Source organism: Vombatus ursinus, unplaced genomic scaffold (genome assembly GCF_900497805.2).
Source record: "Vombatus ursinus unplaced genomic scaffold, bare-nosed wombat genome assembly UNPS02014932.1, whole genome shotgun sequence".
Lineage (NCBI taxonomy): Eukaryota > Metazoa > Chordata > Mammalia > Diprotodontia > Vombatidae > Vombatus > Vombatus ursinus.
Genome location: NW_020954710.1, coordinates 6,906,845 through 6,924,289, shown reverse-complemented (window position 1 = coordinate 6,924,289; position 17,445 = coordinate 6,906,845). Strand labels below are relative to the sequence as shown.

Sequence of the window (17,445 nt, the reverse complement as noted above, 5' to 3'; positions counted from 1 at the left end):
AAAGAATGGAAGGCCCTGACTACTTTGTAATCAACTCACAAAGATGTTTATATTGATTTCCAAGACTGATTTAAGTCATATGGGTCACAGTTTTCACCCAATTTAAAGATCACTAACAATGCTTGCGTCTTAGCATGCACCCTCATAGGATCAACAAGTCTTCTTAATTTTTACTTCTTTGCCCATAAATACTAGTGTTTTTGACACTAGTTTGGAGTGTCATCAAAACTTGAAAATCATAAGTTACTTTTTTAAAAACAATTTTGTATTTTCTTCTGTTTTGAATATCACTTATATCTCCCAAAGTATTTCTCTCCCTCTATGAACCATTCCTTACAATGAAGCATAAAACAGCTTATTATTTTGATGTGATTTTCTAGAATAGAAACAGTAGCTGGACAGGAAGCCATCAGCCAAAAGAATATACTGTTAACTAAATTTAAAACACTGGCAGCCCTGGACAAATTAATGCCTGCAAGTCGGCCACAATAAAACACAATCTGCTATTTAGCAGTAAAATAAATCAGAAGACCACTATGTCACTTCATCTGACTGGTCTCTGTTTTGCAGAGCACAAACACACTCCAGGTAATCAAGTGGCCACGAAAGGACAGCTATTTAATACAGCTATCAATCTAATCCTCCCCATTTAATTTATATTTTATTTTATTATTTTTTAAAAAATGAAGAAGTTGCGGTGATTGAGATCTACAAGAGTTTATTAAAAATCTGCGCTTCTAATTTAGGCCAGAGAAGGAGAATGTGCATCCTCAGCCAAGAGAAGTTTCTAACAAAGTGGAGTAAGCTAACGGACTCTACAAGCTCTTTGTTACTGTGACCAAATTTAAGCAACATCCTACTAAGCTTCTCACACTTAACCACCCACATCAACTAATGCTGTTGGACAACTGACATTATTCTTTGCTTCTAGGAGACTAGAAAAAGGAGGCGGCAGAGTGACAGAAAGAACAGCTTATTTGTTATAAAGCATCTGTTGTATTCTACTTATAAAAGGACAAATAAGGTTCATTTCTCTTCGTTTTGTCCCAAGAAATGTATCAGATGGTTTGGTCATTAATACTCAACGCTCAAGATAAGTATTTAATTCATGAAAAATTTTTTAAAAATGACTGGGCTGCTATTCATGTTATAACAAACTACATCCACAATAAAACATTTCTACTTTTTCATGAAACTTTTCCATTGATTCATTTTTGCCTTTCTATTTCCAATCACTAACACAGTATTTGGCACATGTTAAATACCTGTTGAAATAAGTACTTGGTGATGGTATTATCAACTACAATACTGAAAGGGATAAACTCTTACAATGCTAAATCGGACACAATGCCCAAAATCAGGCTGCAGATCCTCCCTTGCCTCACCTAGACAACCTATTTAAATAACTCCTTGAAGACAATGCTGCACTTAACACTAAGCAAATAGATGGGCAAGCAATTGCTTTTCAGTTCAGCAGATGCTGTCGAATTGCTGCTCTGGTAAATATGGACTTCCCCCTCTTTTAATTAAAGTCAAAAATTCCATTCTGTATTCTCCACTTTTCAGCAAAGTGACAGGACAGCCTTAAATCAACAAAATTTTACAAGTAATATTTTTTTGTGACATAAACCTTAAATTCTATTACAACCATACAATAAATTTAATTAGGTAAGGAAAAAGGGTATTGTTTCATTAAGGAAAATGTGTTCCTCAAATCTTATTCCATCCCAATCATCACTCCTCCTTCCCCACCCCCAAACAAAACCAAAATGATTATGAACACCATTTTTCTCAAAGTATGATCTGACATTTCAGTTATGCCACTTTCAAAATGGCTACTTAGGAAACAGTCCCTATTTTCCCTTAATTTACTCCTGAAAAAAAAAGTGTATTTCTTACTGTGTACATATTAAGGTAAAATAGAGGAGATGGGAAAAGACAGTATATTCTGGAATTAAGTGACTGGAATTAACTGGGTCTTTTTAATACATTTTTTTTTAAACTGGGAAAGTAAGTGACAGGATGTCAATCAAGAAAGCATCTTATTTCAGCCTTATTTTTAATTATACTACAAGTAATACATAGCATATGATGTGTTTGGGAAGAATATTTCTAAATTTTTGAGCTTTCCAAACAACCACTAATTTAGAACTGAAAAGAATCTTAGAGATCATCTAATCCACTGAGGCTCAGAAGTAATATAATAATCTGCCTATTACAAGGCCATGGAGCAAATAGCTCAGCCGGGATGTTAACCCTGCTTGTCCTCTGACTCCAGGGGCTAACGTTCTTTCCATCCTTCCCATGGGGTCAGTAGGGTTCTAGAAAAAATGAAGGGAAGGGGAAGGGCTTGGTGTTACTAATTTATTCCCCATATGGTAGGTATCAACAAATAGTTCCTTAGGTTTCTGGTGATCATTCATTTCTAACTGGCATTACACACTGGATGTCAGTTATGTCTATATCCATCTAATAAAGGCAAGTAGCACTTGTATTGCAATAATTTAGTCAACACTGAACACTAAACACATAGGGACTTTATTGAAAAATATGCCACAGAGACATACACACATAACACTTAGTCTAAATGTTTAACGTGCACAGAGAGAATGAGTATGGCATACTAAAAATAATTTTAAATCTAAAGAGGATCTGTAAACAATTTTCTTAGAACAATTTCATAAAATTGATGTATATTTACACAGTAACATAAGAGTATTTCCTCTATTGTGCATTTAATTAAATTAGTTTTTTCACTCTCCATACCCAATGTGACACCCCCCCTCCCTCAGCAAAAAATTATAAAGATCTGACTGACTTCATCATTGATTCTAAACAGCCCAAGGCTACTTTTCTGAAAATGTGATTTGGCATGTTATCCGAAGACAAACGACTGATTACTGGAAAATTAACATATGCCATTTTATACTCAAGACCAACAGAAATAATAAATTATCTATAGCGAGTTTTAAAATAAGAATTTGTGTATTTGAAAAAATTTATCCAAAAGACTAGTAGCAAATATTTTGAGAAAAAATTCAAAATGTCAAATTCAAAAATCTGATGTAAATGAATATAATTAACCATTATATTATTCCATCTGTTCAGAGAAAATAACAAGTATGTTTCTCCATTCCTTTCCAAATGACTAAACAGAATGGGAATAGTAGTTTTAGAACTTCTAAATCTTGGTGAGATTATGTGCTAAAAAATCCCCAAAGCAGCTACGGAGAATTTGCTGTCTGCACAAAGTCACTATATCAAGAAATGAAAGTTAGTAAGGAAGAAAACAGAAAACCTAAGATAAAATTGATGATACTACAAACGAAATGTTTAATTTGCTCGAAGAATTGGAAAAAAAAACCATCAACAGTAATCAATGAAATATTACTGTCTACACATGGGCACATCCAGAACAGGAATTACATTCATTTGATAGCTGCCACAATCAAAGAAAATTCACAATAAAGAACAGCCTGCTGTTCGATAATTGCTAAACTGAACAACAACAACAAAAAAAAATCTGGCACCTAAAGGCAGAAGCCAAAATTGTTGGCAAAATATTTTCAGAAAAGATTCCAATACAAGTGATACTGATATAAAACACAGGCCATATCAATTGCCTCCTACCAATTTCCAATCTTTAAAACAAAATAAAAGTCACCCTCCTACCTGCAAAGCGCAGAGGTGCATCTTTATCCAGGGCGATCAGAGGGGGATCCAAGAGGACTGTGTTGTCATTTTCTGTGACTATACCATGGTATGTCGTTTCAATCCACGGCTTGTGCTTGTTAACTGTTTAAAAAAAAAATAAAGAAAGAAGAGGGGGAGACAGAGAAGAATTATAAGGGTAGGAATATTATTTTATCCTCTGAAGAATGAGAAATACATTTTCAGATAGAGTCAATGTGCTGAATTGTTTTTGCTTCTTTGTTTGTATGAGGGGGCTTCTAATTTTATAAATCAAAAAAATTATTTTTTCAAAATAAAGAAGACAAAAAACTCACAAGGGGACCCCAACAGAGCCATTTCATAACTACTATACACCTAAAAAAATCCAAAACAACCTGTACATGACAGAAGCTCATGATACATATTAAAATAGTTAATTGTTCAGTTCCTAAAATTATTTAACCTCACAATTATTTAATATAAAATGCTTCCATTTATATGACTAAAATGACACCATCTGCATTTTAATAACATTTACCTATGAGACTTGCCTATTTGCTGTAAAAATCATCACCCAAAGGATGACCAAATTCTGAACTAGGAAATTTAGAACCTGGTTATTTCCCAAGGTAAGGAAAAACAAGAAACAAATAACTAGGCGACAGTGTTGGGCAATAGTTAGGGTATGAGATCTGAAGTTAGTAAGGCCTGGGATCAAATCCCATGCCTGGCATACAGTTGCTAATTGTGTGACCCTCAGAAAATCACTCAAGAAAACTGAGACTCTGGGGCAGCTCAGGTGGTGCAGTGGATAGAGCACCTGCCCTGGAGTTAGGCGGACCTGAGTTCAAATCCAGCCTCAGACACATAACACTCACTAGCTGTGTGACTCTGGGCAAGTCACTTAACCCTAATTGCCTCACTCAAAAAAAAAAAAAAAAACAACCCTCACAGAGGTTAGCTGTAAAATTGAGGACATTGGACTAGATCAAGGATTCTTAAATTCTGTCACGTCCTGGACTCTTGAATAGTCTGGTGAAGCCTACTGACCCCTTCTCAGGGTAAGGTCTTTAAATACATAAAATAAATACATTGGATTACAAAGGAAAACAATTATGTTGAAATACAGTTGCCCAAATATTTTTAAAAACAAGTCCATGGATCCTAGGATAAGAAGCCCTGGACTATTTGGTCTCTAAGGCTCCTTTCTAGCTCTAAATCTATGACCCTGTGAGCTTTGAAACCTAAAATAAAAATCTAATCTTTTCAGACTAAGTATTTTTAACCTAACAATATAAAAACATTTGTTTCTATCAATGGCAATGGGCATCCATTGGGCATTTACCGCAGACAAAACAGAAGGAAGAAATAGTTGTATCATGCAAAATTAAAGTAAGAGACTCCTGAATACAAAACAAGGAATGTGAAGTACATCAAAACAGGGAAGGGAACAGACGCAGCTCTTTACTGGTCAAAGGAATGCCCAGGGGAGAAAACTCCCACAACCAACATGAGAGCTGCCTAGAGCAAAGGCTAGAGTCCAACAGATGGTCCCTCTCAGAGCACGCCCCAAGCAAATTCAATGTAACTAAGGAAAAAGGACTTTTAACAAAACAAAACAAAAACACAGGGAAACACAGATAATCTGAACCTGTGCTTCTGTGACCACCAAGCAGGGATCTTTACGATTCTATTTGGGTTCAACACCACTGGGTCCTAAAAAACTGACAGAGAAGCAAAGGGACTCCCTTGTATAGGCCCCCCACGTGTGTGTCCAAGGCCAGGCTTGAGGCTAGATCTCTACCCATCTTGCAACACTGCCTGAAATCTTAGTATTTCCTAAGATCCCCAATTCCCAGGCTCTGTGGGTGGTATTTCTGCTGTAAAGACACTGTCCCAGACACAGGCCAGCCACATTCCTCATGATGATCTCTAGCCTTTGCTTTGTATTGGTCTTGTTTTCCCTTATATGATGCCCCCATTTCCTTCCCTTGATCAAGTCTTCCCCCTTTTACTCAACACCTCCATTTCCTTCCCTTCCCCTAAATGTTTCCCTAGAATCCAATTCAACAAAGCTTTACTAAGCACACTGTAGGAGTCAGAATTGACACAGGAAAATCTTCACCTTTATAAAGGGTCTATTAATTTATAACTACGGCATGTATTCAAATAACTATAATACAAATTGAACATGACAAAGGCATAAACAAAGTATCCTTTCCAAACAGAAGCATCGGGAGCTTCATGGAGGAAAAGTCAAATGACTTGAATTTCAACAATCCAAGTTCAGGTATGGGAAGCAGGGCAAAGGGGACACTGGGAGCTGAGGCAAGGGGGTGAAGTTCAGGGGCTATATGGAAAATGAAATGCAGGTTTTCTAGGAAATGCAGAAAAGAATCATGTAAGAAAAGGCTGCAAACATATGTTCCACAGGAACAAGCTCTGGAGGGTCTTGAACGCCAGGCCACACAGCTTGGACTTGAGTGTCTAGGCACCACGGAACCATAAAGGGGTTTGTGCAAAGAAATGACACAAACAGATGAAGGTTAAACCAGGCAAGAGCATGAAGGATGGATGGGAGCACTAGAAGCCGGGACACCCGCTAAGAGGAAATGAGAGCCAGGCCGAGGTGGGGGAAGAAAAAGTACGGACAAATTAAAGACAGACTGAAGCACTGGCAAACTGATTGAGCAAGGGGGAGGGAGAGATGAAGCCTAGTGAATGGGGGTGCTCCTGAGACAACAGGCAATCACAAAGCCTGGACTCTGGGGGAAAGGCCCAAGTTCAATCTGGGAAGTGCTGAGCCGGAGCTACGACCAAGATGCAACCGAAATGTGCAGAATGCCTACACTGAGGTGGTCGGAGGACTGCAGGGAGGCCCACTCTCCATCTGACTGTTCACTTCTTTGATGCTCACTGGCCCACTGAGGTCTCCAGGTCACACCTTGGCTTCATACACCCCACAGCCCACCAAACAATTTTTGGCCCAGGACACTCAAAAATCTGGTTCAACAAACACTTATTAAACTCCTATGATGCCCAAGTCCTGTGCTAGGTTCTAGCAAAAAACCACACTGACTCCAGGAGTTTATGGTCTATGAAGATGGTACAGGAGTACACAGAATCGCAGGATTTCAGAGCTGAAGGAACTTCAGAGGCCCACCTGGATGATCAAGATGTCTTCTTCACCCTCCTGCTTCCCTTAAGCAGCCCAGGCTTTTTGGCTACTGATAGATACAGATAATATATAGACACAGATACAGATCTCCTGCATATTAATTATGCATTCAACATGGCAATTAAGCGATGGGAAATCTGAATAGTTACTGAGCAAGTACTCAGGAATACTCTGAAACTAATGGATCTACAAAAATTCTTCTTAAAAAAGCTAACTTCGGGGCAGCTAGGTGGTGCAGTGGATAGAGCACCGGCCCTGAAGTCAGGAGGACCTGAGTTCAAATCCGGCCTCACACCAAACACTTGACACTTACTAGCTGTGTGACCCTGGGCAAGTCACTTAACCCCAAATGCCTTAAAAAAAAAAAGCTAACTCCAATAACACCACTAAAGATAGAGCTTTTATCACAGAAATGAAGGTTAAACTACCTGGAGTTAAACCCATTAAATGACTAGGAAAAGTAGGGTGGCAGAATCTTATGCCCTTCACAAAAGCAAGCTAAATGGAATTGGGATGATACCTTCCACAAGCAGGGTTTTCTCTCTCCAATTACAGTCTGAAGGATGGTTTGCATCATTCCATTCCTGACACATCCACGTCCTCCAGTAGGCAGATGGCTCTGTAAGCTCAGCAATGCAGGGTCTGCCTTCACTATGGCAAACCAAGGCATCTATGCCCTTTAGACCTGGGGGACTTTTGTCAATGCTCTCCACTACCCATGCTGTACATCTCTAAACAAAAATGTAGATACCAATAAGGCAAGTAACCTTGGATAGCCTTTGATCTAAAGACATGACCAGCCCTCCTCCTTTTTCTGGTCATAGATGTCTGACAAATACCCTTTACAGCTCCTATCAACCCCCTCTGGGTAACCCTCAACTATATGTGTCTTCCTTCGTAGTAAAAAAAAAAAAAAAATCCTTCAAGAACATAGCAATAAAAACATCAGCACCAATAAGCAAAAACACTAAGATGTTTCACTGGGGTCTTAATTTTGAGTCCAACCAAATCACAGATCTGCAGCTCAACCCCCTTAAGATGTTTTCATTAAATAAGACTATGAGCTCTGAAGTGTTGTTGTTCAGTCATTTCAGTTGTGTTCAACTCTTTGTGATCCCATATGGGGTTTTCTTGGCAGAGATACTGGAGCAGTTTGCCATTTCCTTCTCCAGCTCATTTTACAGATGAGGAAACTGAGGCAAACAGAGTGAGGTGACTTGTCCAGGGTCACACAGCTAGTAAGTGTCTATGGCCAGGAACTCAGGAAGAGAAGTCTTTCTAACTTCAGGCTTAGCGCTCTATCCATGGCACCACCTAGCTGCCCCATAAACATAGTTTCACCAAAATAAAGAAACTACCAGGTACTCCTTTCATGTAAAAAAAAAAAAATTAATGTCTTTATTTTCAAAGATTTTTAACCATCTTTAAAAGGCAATTTTGCCCAACCATGCTTCACTTACACAAGTGGGGAATAGAATAATTATTATTATAATTTATAAAGTATTTTGAAAGCATTTTAAATACATTATCTAATCTGAGTCTCCCAACAACCTTGAAAGGTAAATGCTATTATTGTCCCTACTTTACAGATAAGGAAATTAAGGCTAAGTGACTTGCCCAAGATCACACATCTACCAAGTGCTGTGACAAGAGAATTTTTCTGGTCTGGCTCTATTACCACCATTTCCTTGAGAGATACAAGGGTACATCACTAGCCAGGGCATACAGAACTTAGTGGAAACATTCAAGTTTAGCTAAGGTTTAACTGGGTAGTGATAGGAGAAATTCTAGCTCAGCTTTACTACCTCTGTTCACTTAAGATGAGCATGTTACGTGACTAGGTATAGCTCCAACATTAATAGTTAGTCTGCAAATTTGGCTTAAATAGCAGCCAAGTGAAAGACTGAATATCTACCCTCAATAAAAAGCCTACTTGAAACTTCACAAAGGCTCATCTGCACAAGTCAGGCCACCAGGGGATGTTTGTTGTCGTTGCTGTTTTTTTGGTTTTTTGATTTTTTTTCTCCCCTATCTGAACAACTCCTGGAGTTGGTCCACTAAAGGTATACAAAAAGGGGAAGGCAAAAGGTTAATATCTGTGATGATGGATGAAATACCCATGCCCTTGTAATTCCAGGTCACTGGACGGAATGGACATTAGACATCCAGGAAGTATTGCTGTAAAAAACTGTTATTTATTAAGCAGAAACAGGTAGTAAGCTGTTTCACCAATATAAGTGGCTGGAGCAATGAGTAAATTATCTGTTACAATAATGCAAAAGAACAAAAAAATTTTTTATGAGTCTAAGAAAAATTTCATGTTTCAACAACATTTCCTAGTATAAATACACAGAAATTGTGAGTTCAATCATATCATTATTGGAACTACTCAATGCCGTTGCATATTTTAAGGTTCTTCCCCCTCACACTTTTAATACTTGAAAAATCTGTGACTTCATGCAAGTGGATCCTGCCTCTACCTACCCAGAGCACAAACTCTCTTCAACTCAGGCAGTCTCTAAGACTTGCTGCAGCCAAAGAATTCACCACATCCTGGCCAACCTTGGTTTTGTTCTGAGGGTTTTAACAAGGCCCTTTGACTGAATCCAAACTTCACAGAACAAATCCTCTTAATAAAAGGATTTGTTCTGTAAAACTTGGACTCAGTCAAAAGCCCACACCGGAGGACCTAGAGGGCCACATGGGGCCTCAAGGTTGCAGGTTCCCCATCCCTGATTGAAAGTGTAAAAGAAATAAAATTCATAGACTCATTAATTCAAAATGTCATTTTGTCTTTTTCCAAATATTTTCAATTATCAGCACAACTGTATCCAAATTACCCCCTAAACTAGCAGTAGGTTAAAGGGATTTAGTCAATTCTAAAGAAAGCATGAACTTTTCAATATTTAATAAGTGATATTAATATTTCATCATTCTATTTGCATTATACAACTTCTATAGACATTCTGGTGCTGGCATTTCTGTCATCCACAGAAAACAGAAATAAACCTAGATGACCCACTGCAATTCTGGTGAAGATTTACAAAACTACAGAAGGGACTTTCGACTAAGATGGCTGCCTAAAAGGAAGCAGGCTATCTGCCTCTCCCAAACCCACTCCAGCAAAACCCTAAAGTTGGTACTGTACCAAGTAATGATCAAGAAATTCAAAGGAAAACAGGTTTGGATAAATGACATCGTCCACCTCGGGACTGCACAAAACGTCATGCAGAAGACCACAGGCAATACAAAAGGAGTTGCCGTTCAAGGCCAGTGCCAGCATGACCAGAGATGGGCCAAAAGGTAGTCTGCCAAAATGCCCTGAGAGAGCCACAGAGTGGTCTGGAATCTTGAAAGCAACAGGGAGCCGCAGCAGTGGGGCAGCTTAGAACAGCCCAGGCCCAAGGGCTCTGGTGTTCCTAATTATATGTCCCAGAAAGGACCCTGATGATCCAGTACCCCCAACCTCTAACATCCAGGGTACAAAGGGCCACATCTGAGGACCCAGAGGGCTACACGAGGCCTCAAGGCCACAGGTTCTCCACCCCATCTATGGTTTTGTTACCTAGAAAACAATTGAGTCAGCACTGGAATCTCTCTACAGATTTTTAAAATTTTGAACTTAACACCCTCCCTCTCCCAAAAAAGCGCATTTTATTAGCCATAGTAGAATACAAAAAGAGGATTCTACATGAAATTATGACTCTCCATTTCACAGTGCTTGCTGAAAATATATAATTCTACATGTTATTTGTCTATGCTTCCTTCTGAATTTCTTTCTGTTCTCTTCTGCACATTTAAAAAAAAATGTTGTGGTGTCCTTATCTTCCTTTGCATCAACTGTTGCTATCTCCATCTTGGATATGGTAAGAGGAGGTTATCTCTCAGGAGTTCAAGGATGCCTCCACTGTTCATCTCTATAAAGGTACAGGAAATAGATTGTCCTGTGACAATCACAGGGAGGTCTCTCTCTTAGTCACCGCTAGCAAGATTCTTGCCCGAGTCCTCCTTCTTGCTGATCCTTCACCTGAAAGATGGTCATCTACCTGAGAACCAGCGTGGCTTCAGAAAGGGTTGAGGAACGGTTGATATGGTATATGCTGCTCAACCACTCCAGGAGAAACGCCAGGAGCATTAACAGAGGTCTGTACATGTCTGTAGATCCGAGCAAGGCCTCCGATACTGTCAGTCATGAGAGCTTGTGGAAAATTATGTCAAAATCTGGTTGCCTGGAGAAGTCCATCAGCATTGCACTTCAATTTCAAGAAGGCATGCTTGCCCAGGTTCTGGAAAATGGACAATGCTCTCGTGCTTTCCCAGTCACCAATGGAGTGAAACAATGGAGTGCCTGATGTTTTCAGCCATGTTATCAAATGCTTTCAATGAGGATGGACATGACATCAAGGTCAGTTACCGTATTGATGGTAAATTCTTCAACTTGAAAAGACTACAAGCCAAGACCAAAGTGGAGTGAGTGCTGGTGCATGATTTTCTGTTTGCAGATGGTTATGCACTCATTGCAGCCTCTGAAGCTGAGATGCAACAAAGTATGGATCAATTCCCTGCTGGTGTGCTAATTTTGGCCTAACAACACCAAGAAAACACAAGTGCTCCATCAGCCACCACCAAACCATACGTGGAACCATCAGTTACAGCAAATGGAGACATTTTTGAATGCTGTCAATAAGTTCACTTACTTTGGCAGTGTACTTTCCAGGGACGTACACATCGATAATGAAGTTGACACACCCATTGCCAGAGCTAGCTCAGTGTTTGGGAGGCTCCAAAGGAAAGTATGGGAGAGAAGAGGTATTAGACTGACTACCAAACTGAAGGTCTACAGAGACGTTGTGCTGACTTCATTGTTGTATGCCTGTGAAACCTTGACATCAGCACCATGCCAAGAAACTGAACTGCTTCCATTTGAATTGTCTTAGGAAGATTCTGAAGATCACCTGGCAGGATAAGATACCAGACACTGAGGTCCTTTCTCGAACTAAACTGCCAAGCATTCAAAATCTGCTTCAGACAGCATAACTCCAATGGGCTGGTCAAGTTGTTTGAATGCAAAACGTACACATGCCAGAAAGACTATTTTATGGAGAACTCACACAGGGCAAGTGTTCACATGGTGGTCAGAAGAAGCGATAGAAGGACACTCTCAAGGTCTCTCTTAAGAACTTTGGAACTGATTGTGTGACATGGGAAGACACTGGCATAGGACTGCTCATCATGGCATGCCCACATAAGAAAAGGTGCTGTGCTCTATGAGCAAAGCAGAATTGAAATAACTCAAGAGAAAAGCAAGATGCACAAACTTACAAGCATCCACCCCAAATGTTCACACAGACTATTTGTGCCTGACCCACGGTCAAACATTCCGAACTCATATTGGTCTGATCAGCCTTAGTCGGACATACTAAAACTTGACTCCAGCATAGTGATGTCATTTTGGTGGACAACCACCAAGCTGCCTCCATCTCCTCCTTAACTTTCTCTCCCCCAGTATTAACCATGAGAAAGGAGGGAAAGTGAAAACCCCATGTAACAAATAAGCCTTCAAACAAAGTCAATCCAAACAGTGACCACATCCCGTCTCTGCCTGAAGGTGGGTACCAGGCTTCCTCACTGGGCCTCTGCAGAGACCTGGCTTTCTTTGCCATTGGCTATTGCTTTGATCAGGCTTCTTAAATCTTTCAAAGTTGATTTTCTTTATAATATTGTTGTCTTTGTACAACATACTCTCTAGGTTCTGCTCACTTACTCTGCATCAATTCATACTACCCAGAAATCTCTTCCAACATTTCTCACAGTGCAGTTAATATTCCATTACATTCATATACTACAGTTTGTTCAGTCATTCCTCAGATGTCTCAAGAGGCAGTCTAGGGCAACCTTTAGATCCTCTTTCTAGTTTCTCTCTCTCCCTACACCCCCTTTCCCCCAACCTTCCTGTTTAGGGCTGGAAAGCTCGTTCTTTGTGTTACCATTCCCTCTAAACGTGCCCCTACCCCCTTCTACTTGTTTTCCTGTTGAGTTTGAAGTATTTCTCTACCAAACTGTGTATTCAACCTTCCTTTATCTGTTTCAGATAGTAGAGATCATCTGATGCCCCCCCTTCCCCACCCCCTTCTTTCACAGAGACTGATGCCTTTGCATAGCTCTGCTTCACTTACATCCAATTCATGCACAAGTCCAGACGTCACCCTTGTGACACCTTTGGTCCTCTTCGGGAATGAAGGGGAAACAACAACAGCAGCATCTTTTCACACACCCCAATTATGAGAAATAGCAAATTCCACCCATTCTTCCTTTCTATATTAGTATTCTTCCTTTCCCTCTCCCTTCTCCTGCCCTTCTTAAAACCCTCAGAACAAAACCAATCCAACCTCAGAACCTCTGCTTTTCTTATTCCACTACCTCAGGGTCCTTTAAAGACATTCAGGTTTTGAAGGGACACTTTGTTTCTTCTCCCTCATTAGAATGTTAGCACTATGTCATCATACAGTTCCTTCCAATTGCTCAAATAGCTTTTACCTTTTCAGGTTTCTCTGGTCTTTTGTTTGTATTTCAAAGTTCCCATTCAGCACTGGTCTTTTGATTAGGAGTGCTTGAAAGTGCTCTGCAATACTATAAATCCATTTTTCCTATGTACAATTATCCTGAGCTTTGCAGGTTTAGTTATTCTTGGTTATAAGTCTATCTCTTTTGTCTTATGCAATATTGTTTTTCAAGCTCTCTGATTTTTAGCAGAAGCTGCCAGGTCTTGTGTGATTCTAACTGCGGTTCCTCTGTATTTCAGCTGCTTTCTGGATATTTCCCTTTGAAGAAGAACTCTGGATTTTGGCTAGGACATTCATGGGACTTTTCCTTTGGGGATTTCTTTCAGGAGATGATCAGTGTATTCTTTCTTTACTCTGCTCTCTGATACTATTAGATATGAACTGTTTTCATTTATGATTTCTTGAATTATAGTATCCAGGCCATTTTTAGTAAAATTTGGTTTCTAAGGAGTACAGTGATTTTAAAATTCTCTCTCCTTTCCCAACATATTTTCCAGGTCAGTTATTTTTTATACCAGATATCTTACATTTTCTTCTATATTTTTCACTCTTTGGATTTTGTTCTAATATTTCTTGCTGTCTCATACAGTCAATGATTTTTGTTTGGTCTTTGCTAGTTTTTAGGCAGTTCATATGCTGTAAGATTGACCGCTTTCTTTTCTAAAATTATTCTCCTTCTAGTTCTTTCCTTAAGAGCTTTTCTTTTTTTTTTTCCTGAACTCTCCCAAATTCACCTTCAAACAACTATAAAATAACACATCAAGATGAAGTCTAGAACAGCAGAACAAAAAGATTGGGCGAAATAATTTTCCAGCCCAAGATAACTCAGAAGGTTGGCAGGAAAGATCCGTCTCATTTGGGCAAAAGGTGAACACAGCCCTATGCAGGCAGCATTCAGGCAAGCCAGCCAGTAAGCTGAACCCCAGCCACTGGAAGGTCCGGCTGCCCTGCACAGGTCAGAGACAAGGTCCGGCTGCAGCCCAGCTACCAGACCACGAGCCCTAACACAAGAAGTTTGGGACCATGCCCCAAAATGAGGAGGAAAAAAAAAGAAAAAAAAAGAACCTGACCACAGAAAATTACTATGGTGACAGGGAAGATCAAAACACAAACAGAGAATGTCAAAACACCTACATGCAAAGCCTCAAAGAAAAACATGAATTGGTCTCAGGTCCAAAAAGAACCCCTGGAAAAACCTCAAAAAAGGATTTTTTAAATCAAATTAAGAGAAGTAGAAAAAAATTGTGAAAAGAAATGAGAGCAATGTAAGAGAATCATGAAAAAAGAGTCAAAAGCTTGGTAAAGGAAGCACAAAATATGGAAAAAGATGTACAAAAATTCACTGAAGAAAACAACTCCTTAAAAAGTAGAATTAGCCAAATGGAAAAGGAAGTACAAAAGCTAATTGAAGAAAATAATTCCTTAAAAATAAGAATTGGGCAAGTGGAAGCTAATGACTCCATGAGATATCAAGAATCAATTAAACAAAGTCAAAAGAATGAAAAAATTGATTAAAATGTGAATGTCTCACTGAAAAAACGACTGACCTGGAAAATAGATCCAGGAGAGATAATTTAAGAATTATTGGACTACCTGAAAGCCATGATCAAAAAAAGAACCTGGACAGCATCTTTCAAGAAATTATCAAGCAAAACAGCCCTGACTTATCCTAGAACCAGAGGACAAAATAGAAATTGAAAGAATTCACCAATCACCTATCACCTTCTGAAAGAGATTCCAAAATGAAAACTCCCAGGAATATTATAGCCAAATTCCTAAAATACTATAGTCCAAAGGCATCATAATAATAAGGAATCTCTAGAGTACTATATATTTATATTAACTATCAAAGAATCACAGCCACATTATCAAAGAATTTTTAACTCATTAGCGGGTCACAAAATTTTAAAATCTTTGAGAGGTTGGGGGTCAGAGTAGGAAAAAAACAGATTTAACACTTTCCCAAAGGTCAATGTACGTTTTAAAATCATCCTATAATAAAACTAAAGTTCTCTTCAGGTATGGCAAACTGTAACCCACTAAGCTCTTTGTTACCTGCTAACACATCAACAAGGCTAAATCACACTGTTTTCTCTCAAACACACCACTATATTCATTCCACCTTCAAGAATCACAACAGTACTCAGTTGTAAACTATACAAGAAATGAGACATTATGGCCTATCTCACAGTTAACCCAAGAATTACCATTAGCACACAAGCAATAGACATGCTAAAACAAAACAAACAAACAAAAAAAAAAACCCACCTCTTCCATGTTTATTAAATCTGTTCTAACTAGTGTCAAATATTAACAAAACCTTTTAAACCAGTCAGGCTAACACCCATGAACAGCATAATTTTTCTAATGCTAGCAAGCACTTAATATGATATTTGACAAAAAGTAAAATTTTTAAATTAGGCAGTAAACATCTATTAAACACTTACTATGTGGCAGATACTGTGTTAAGCACGGGGGAAAGGAGGGAAAAAAGACAAAAGGCAGACCCTGTTCTCAAGGAGCTCACAGTTTGAGATAACAAGCACACAACTATGCACAAACAAGCTACAGACAGGATAAACTGGGAATAATCAACAGAAGGAAGGCACTTAGAATGAAGGGTGGGGAAAGGCTCTTGGGAAGTGGATTTTAGTTGGGCCCGAAGGAAGTCGAGAAGCCAGGAATAGAAATGAGGGAAAACATTGAGGAGGAGTGGCCAACAGCCCGTGAAAATGCCCAGAGTTGGGAGATGGAGTGTCTTATTCAAGGAAGAGCAGCAAGGAGGACAAGGTCACTGGATCACAAAGTATTTTGGGGGGAACCCCTGAAAATGCAGATATTATGTAATAATAAAATGAATAACAATAAAATTCTCCCACAATAACAGAATCCACCCAATTCTGCATGTAACTTGGACTGTTGACATTAAATCTTTTGGCTATGTTGAGGATAATTGTTAACTTCCATGGTTATTATTTGATGGTTCAATATTATCCTATTAAGAAGGAAGCTGGCTAACATTGACATTAGGGAATAATGATAGCTAACATTTATATAGCTCTTTAAGGTTTACAAAGCACTTTAAATATGTTACCATATTTGATCCTCACAACAACCCTGTGAGGTAGGTGCTATACCATTTTATAGATAAAGAAACTAAGTGTGAGGGAGGTTAACGGACTTTCATAGGGTCATCTAACTAGTAAACATGAGTCAGGATTTGAATTCAAGTCTTCCTGACTGAAAAAAACCTATACAATAGGTTACCAGACTTGTCTGGGAAGAATTGGAAAATTCATAAACTGTTCTTCCTGATTATGTTTTAAGCCATAAATAAGTTCATCCATTCTTCTATAATTAAACTTATCAAAAGGCTAATAATAAAGTAGGAGTTATTTGAACCGCAGACATAATACAGCCATACACATAAAACTAGTCTTTTTTCTTCCCCCAGTAAAATGAAGTTTATTGCAGAGCTGATTGAAGCTATTGAATGCAGAGAAGAAGTAAAAAGTCTACATGGTTATAGCTGAATCAATAAATCGATCTCTTAAGTTAACAAGGCATGAAATATTCTCCAAACAAAAGTCATTTTACTACAGTTCTTCCTAAAATATATTTTCAATAAAATCAAAAGCTGCTCTCTCTCTCCCCTCTCCAAAAAAACAAACAAGGCACAAGTAATAGTACCAATATATTGTACTATGGTTAACCCGCACCTGGAGTATTGCATTTAGTTCTGGATGCCACATTTAAGGAAAGACACTGACAAGCTGGAGAATCAGGAGCCAGCCTAGTAAAAGAGTTTCAAGAGCATTCTACTAATCAGACAGACATGTTATAAAGGCAAATCCTTGTCCCAACTCCCTTCTGTTGAAAACTAAGAGTTCAGCATTTATTGTATACCCAGGCTTCAGTTGCAAGGAGAAAATCTTAAAGTTCTGTTTTGTTTTTAAAGGAATTGGTACATTATTTATCTCTATTAACCAAGAATAAATTGTTCCCCAAACCCAGCTCGCTCTCCCTGGTGCT

At 38.8% G+C, this 17,445-nt stretch overlaps 1 protein-coding gene across 4 annotated transcripts in view; it reads right to left on the bottom strand.

Annotated features, from left to right (window-relative positions):
- CLSTN1 (calsyntenin 1) overlaps nt 1–17,445 on the bottom strand; it is a 91,142-nt gene that overhangs the window by 39,118 nt on the left and 34,579 nt on the right. For all 4 annotated transcript variants that reach the window (XM_027843859.1, XM_027843861.1, XM_027843860.1 and 1 more), the window contains exon 2: nt 3,673–3,795. In XM_027843859.1, the coding sequence (XP_027699660.1) occupies nt 3,673–3,795 (123 nt within the window). The remainder of the gene's footprint in view (nt 1–3,672; nt 3,796–17,445) is intronic.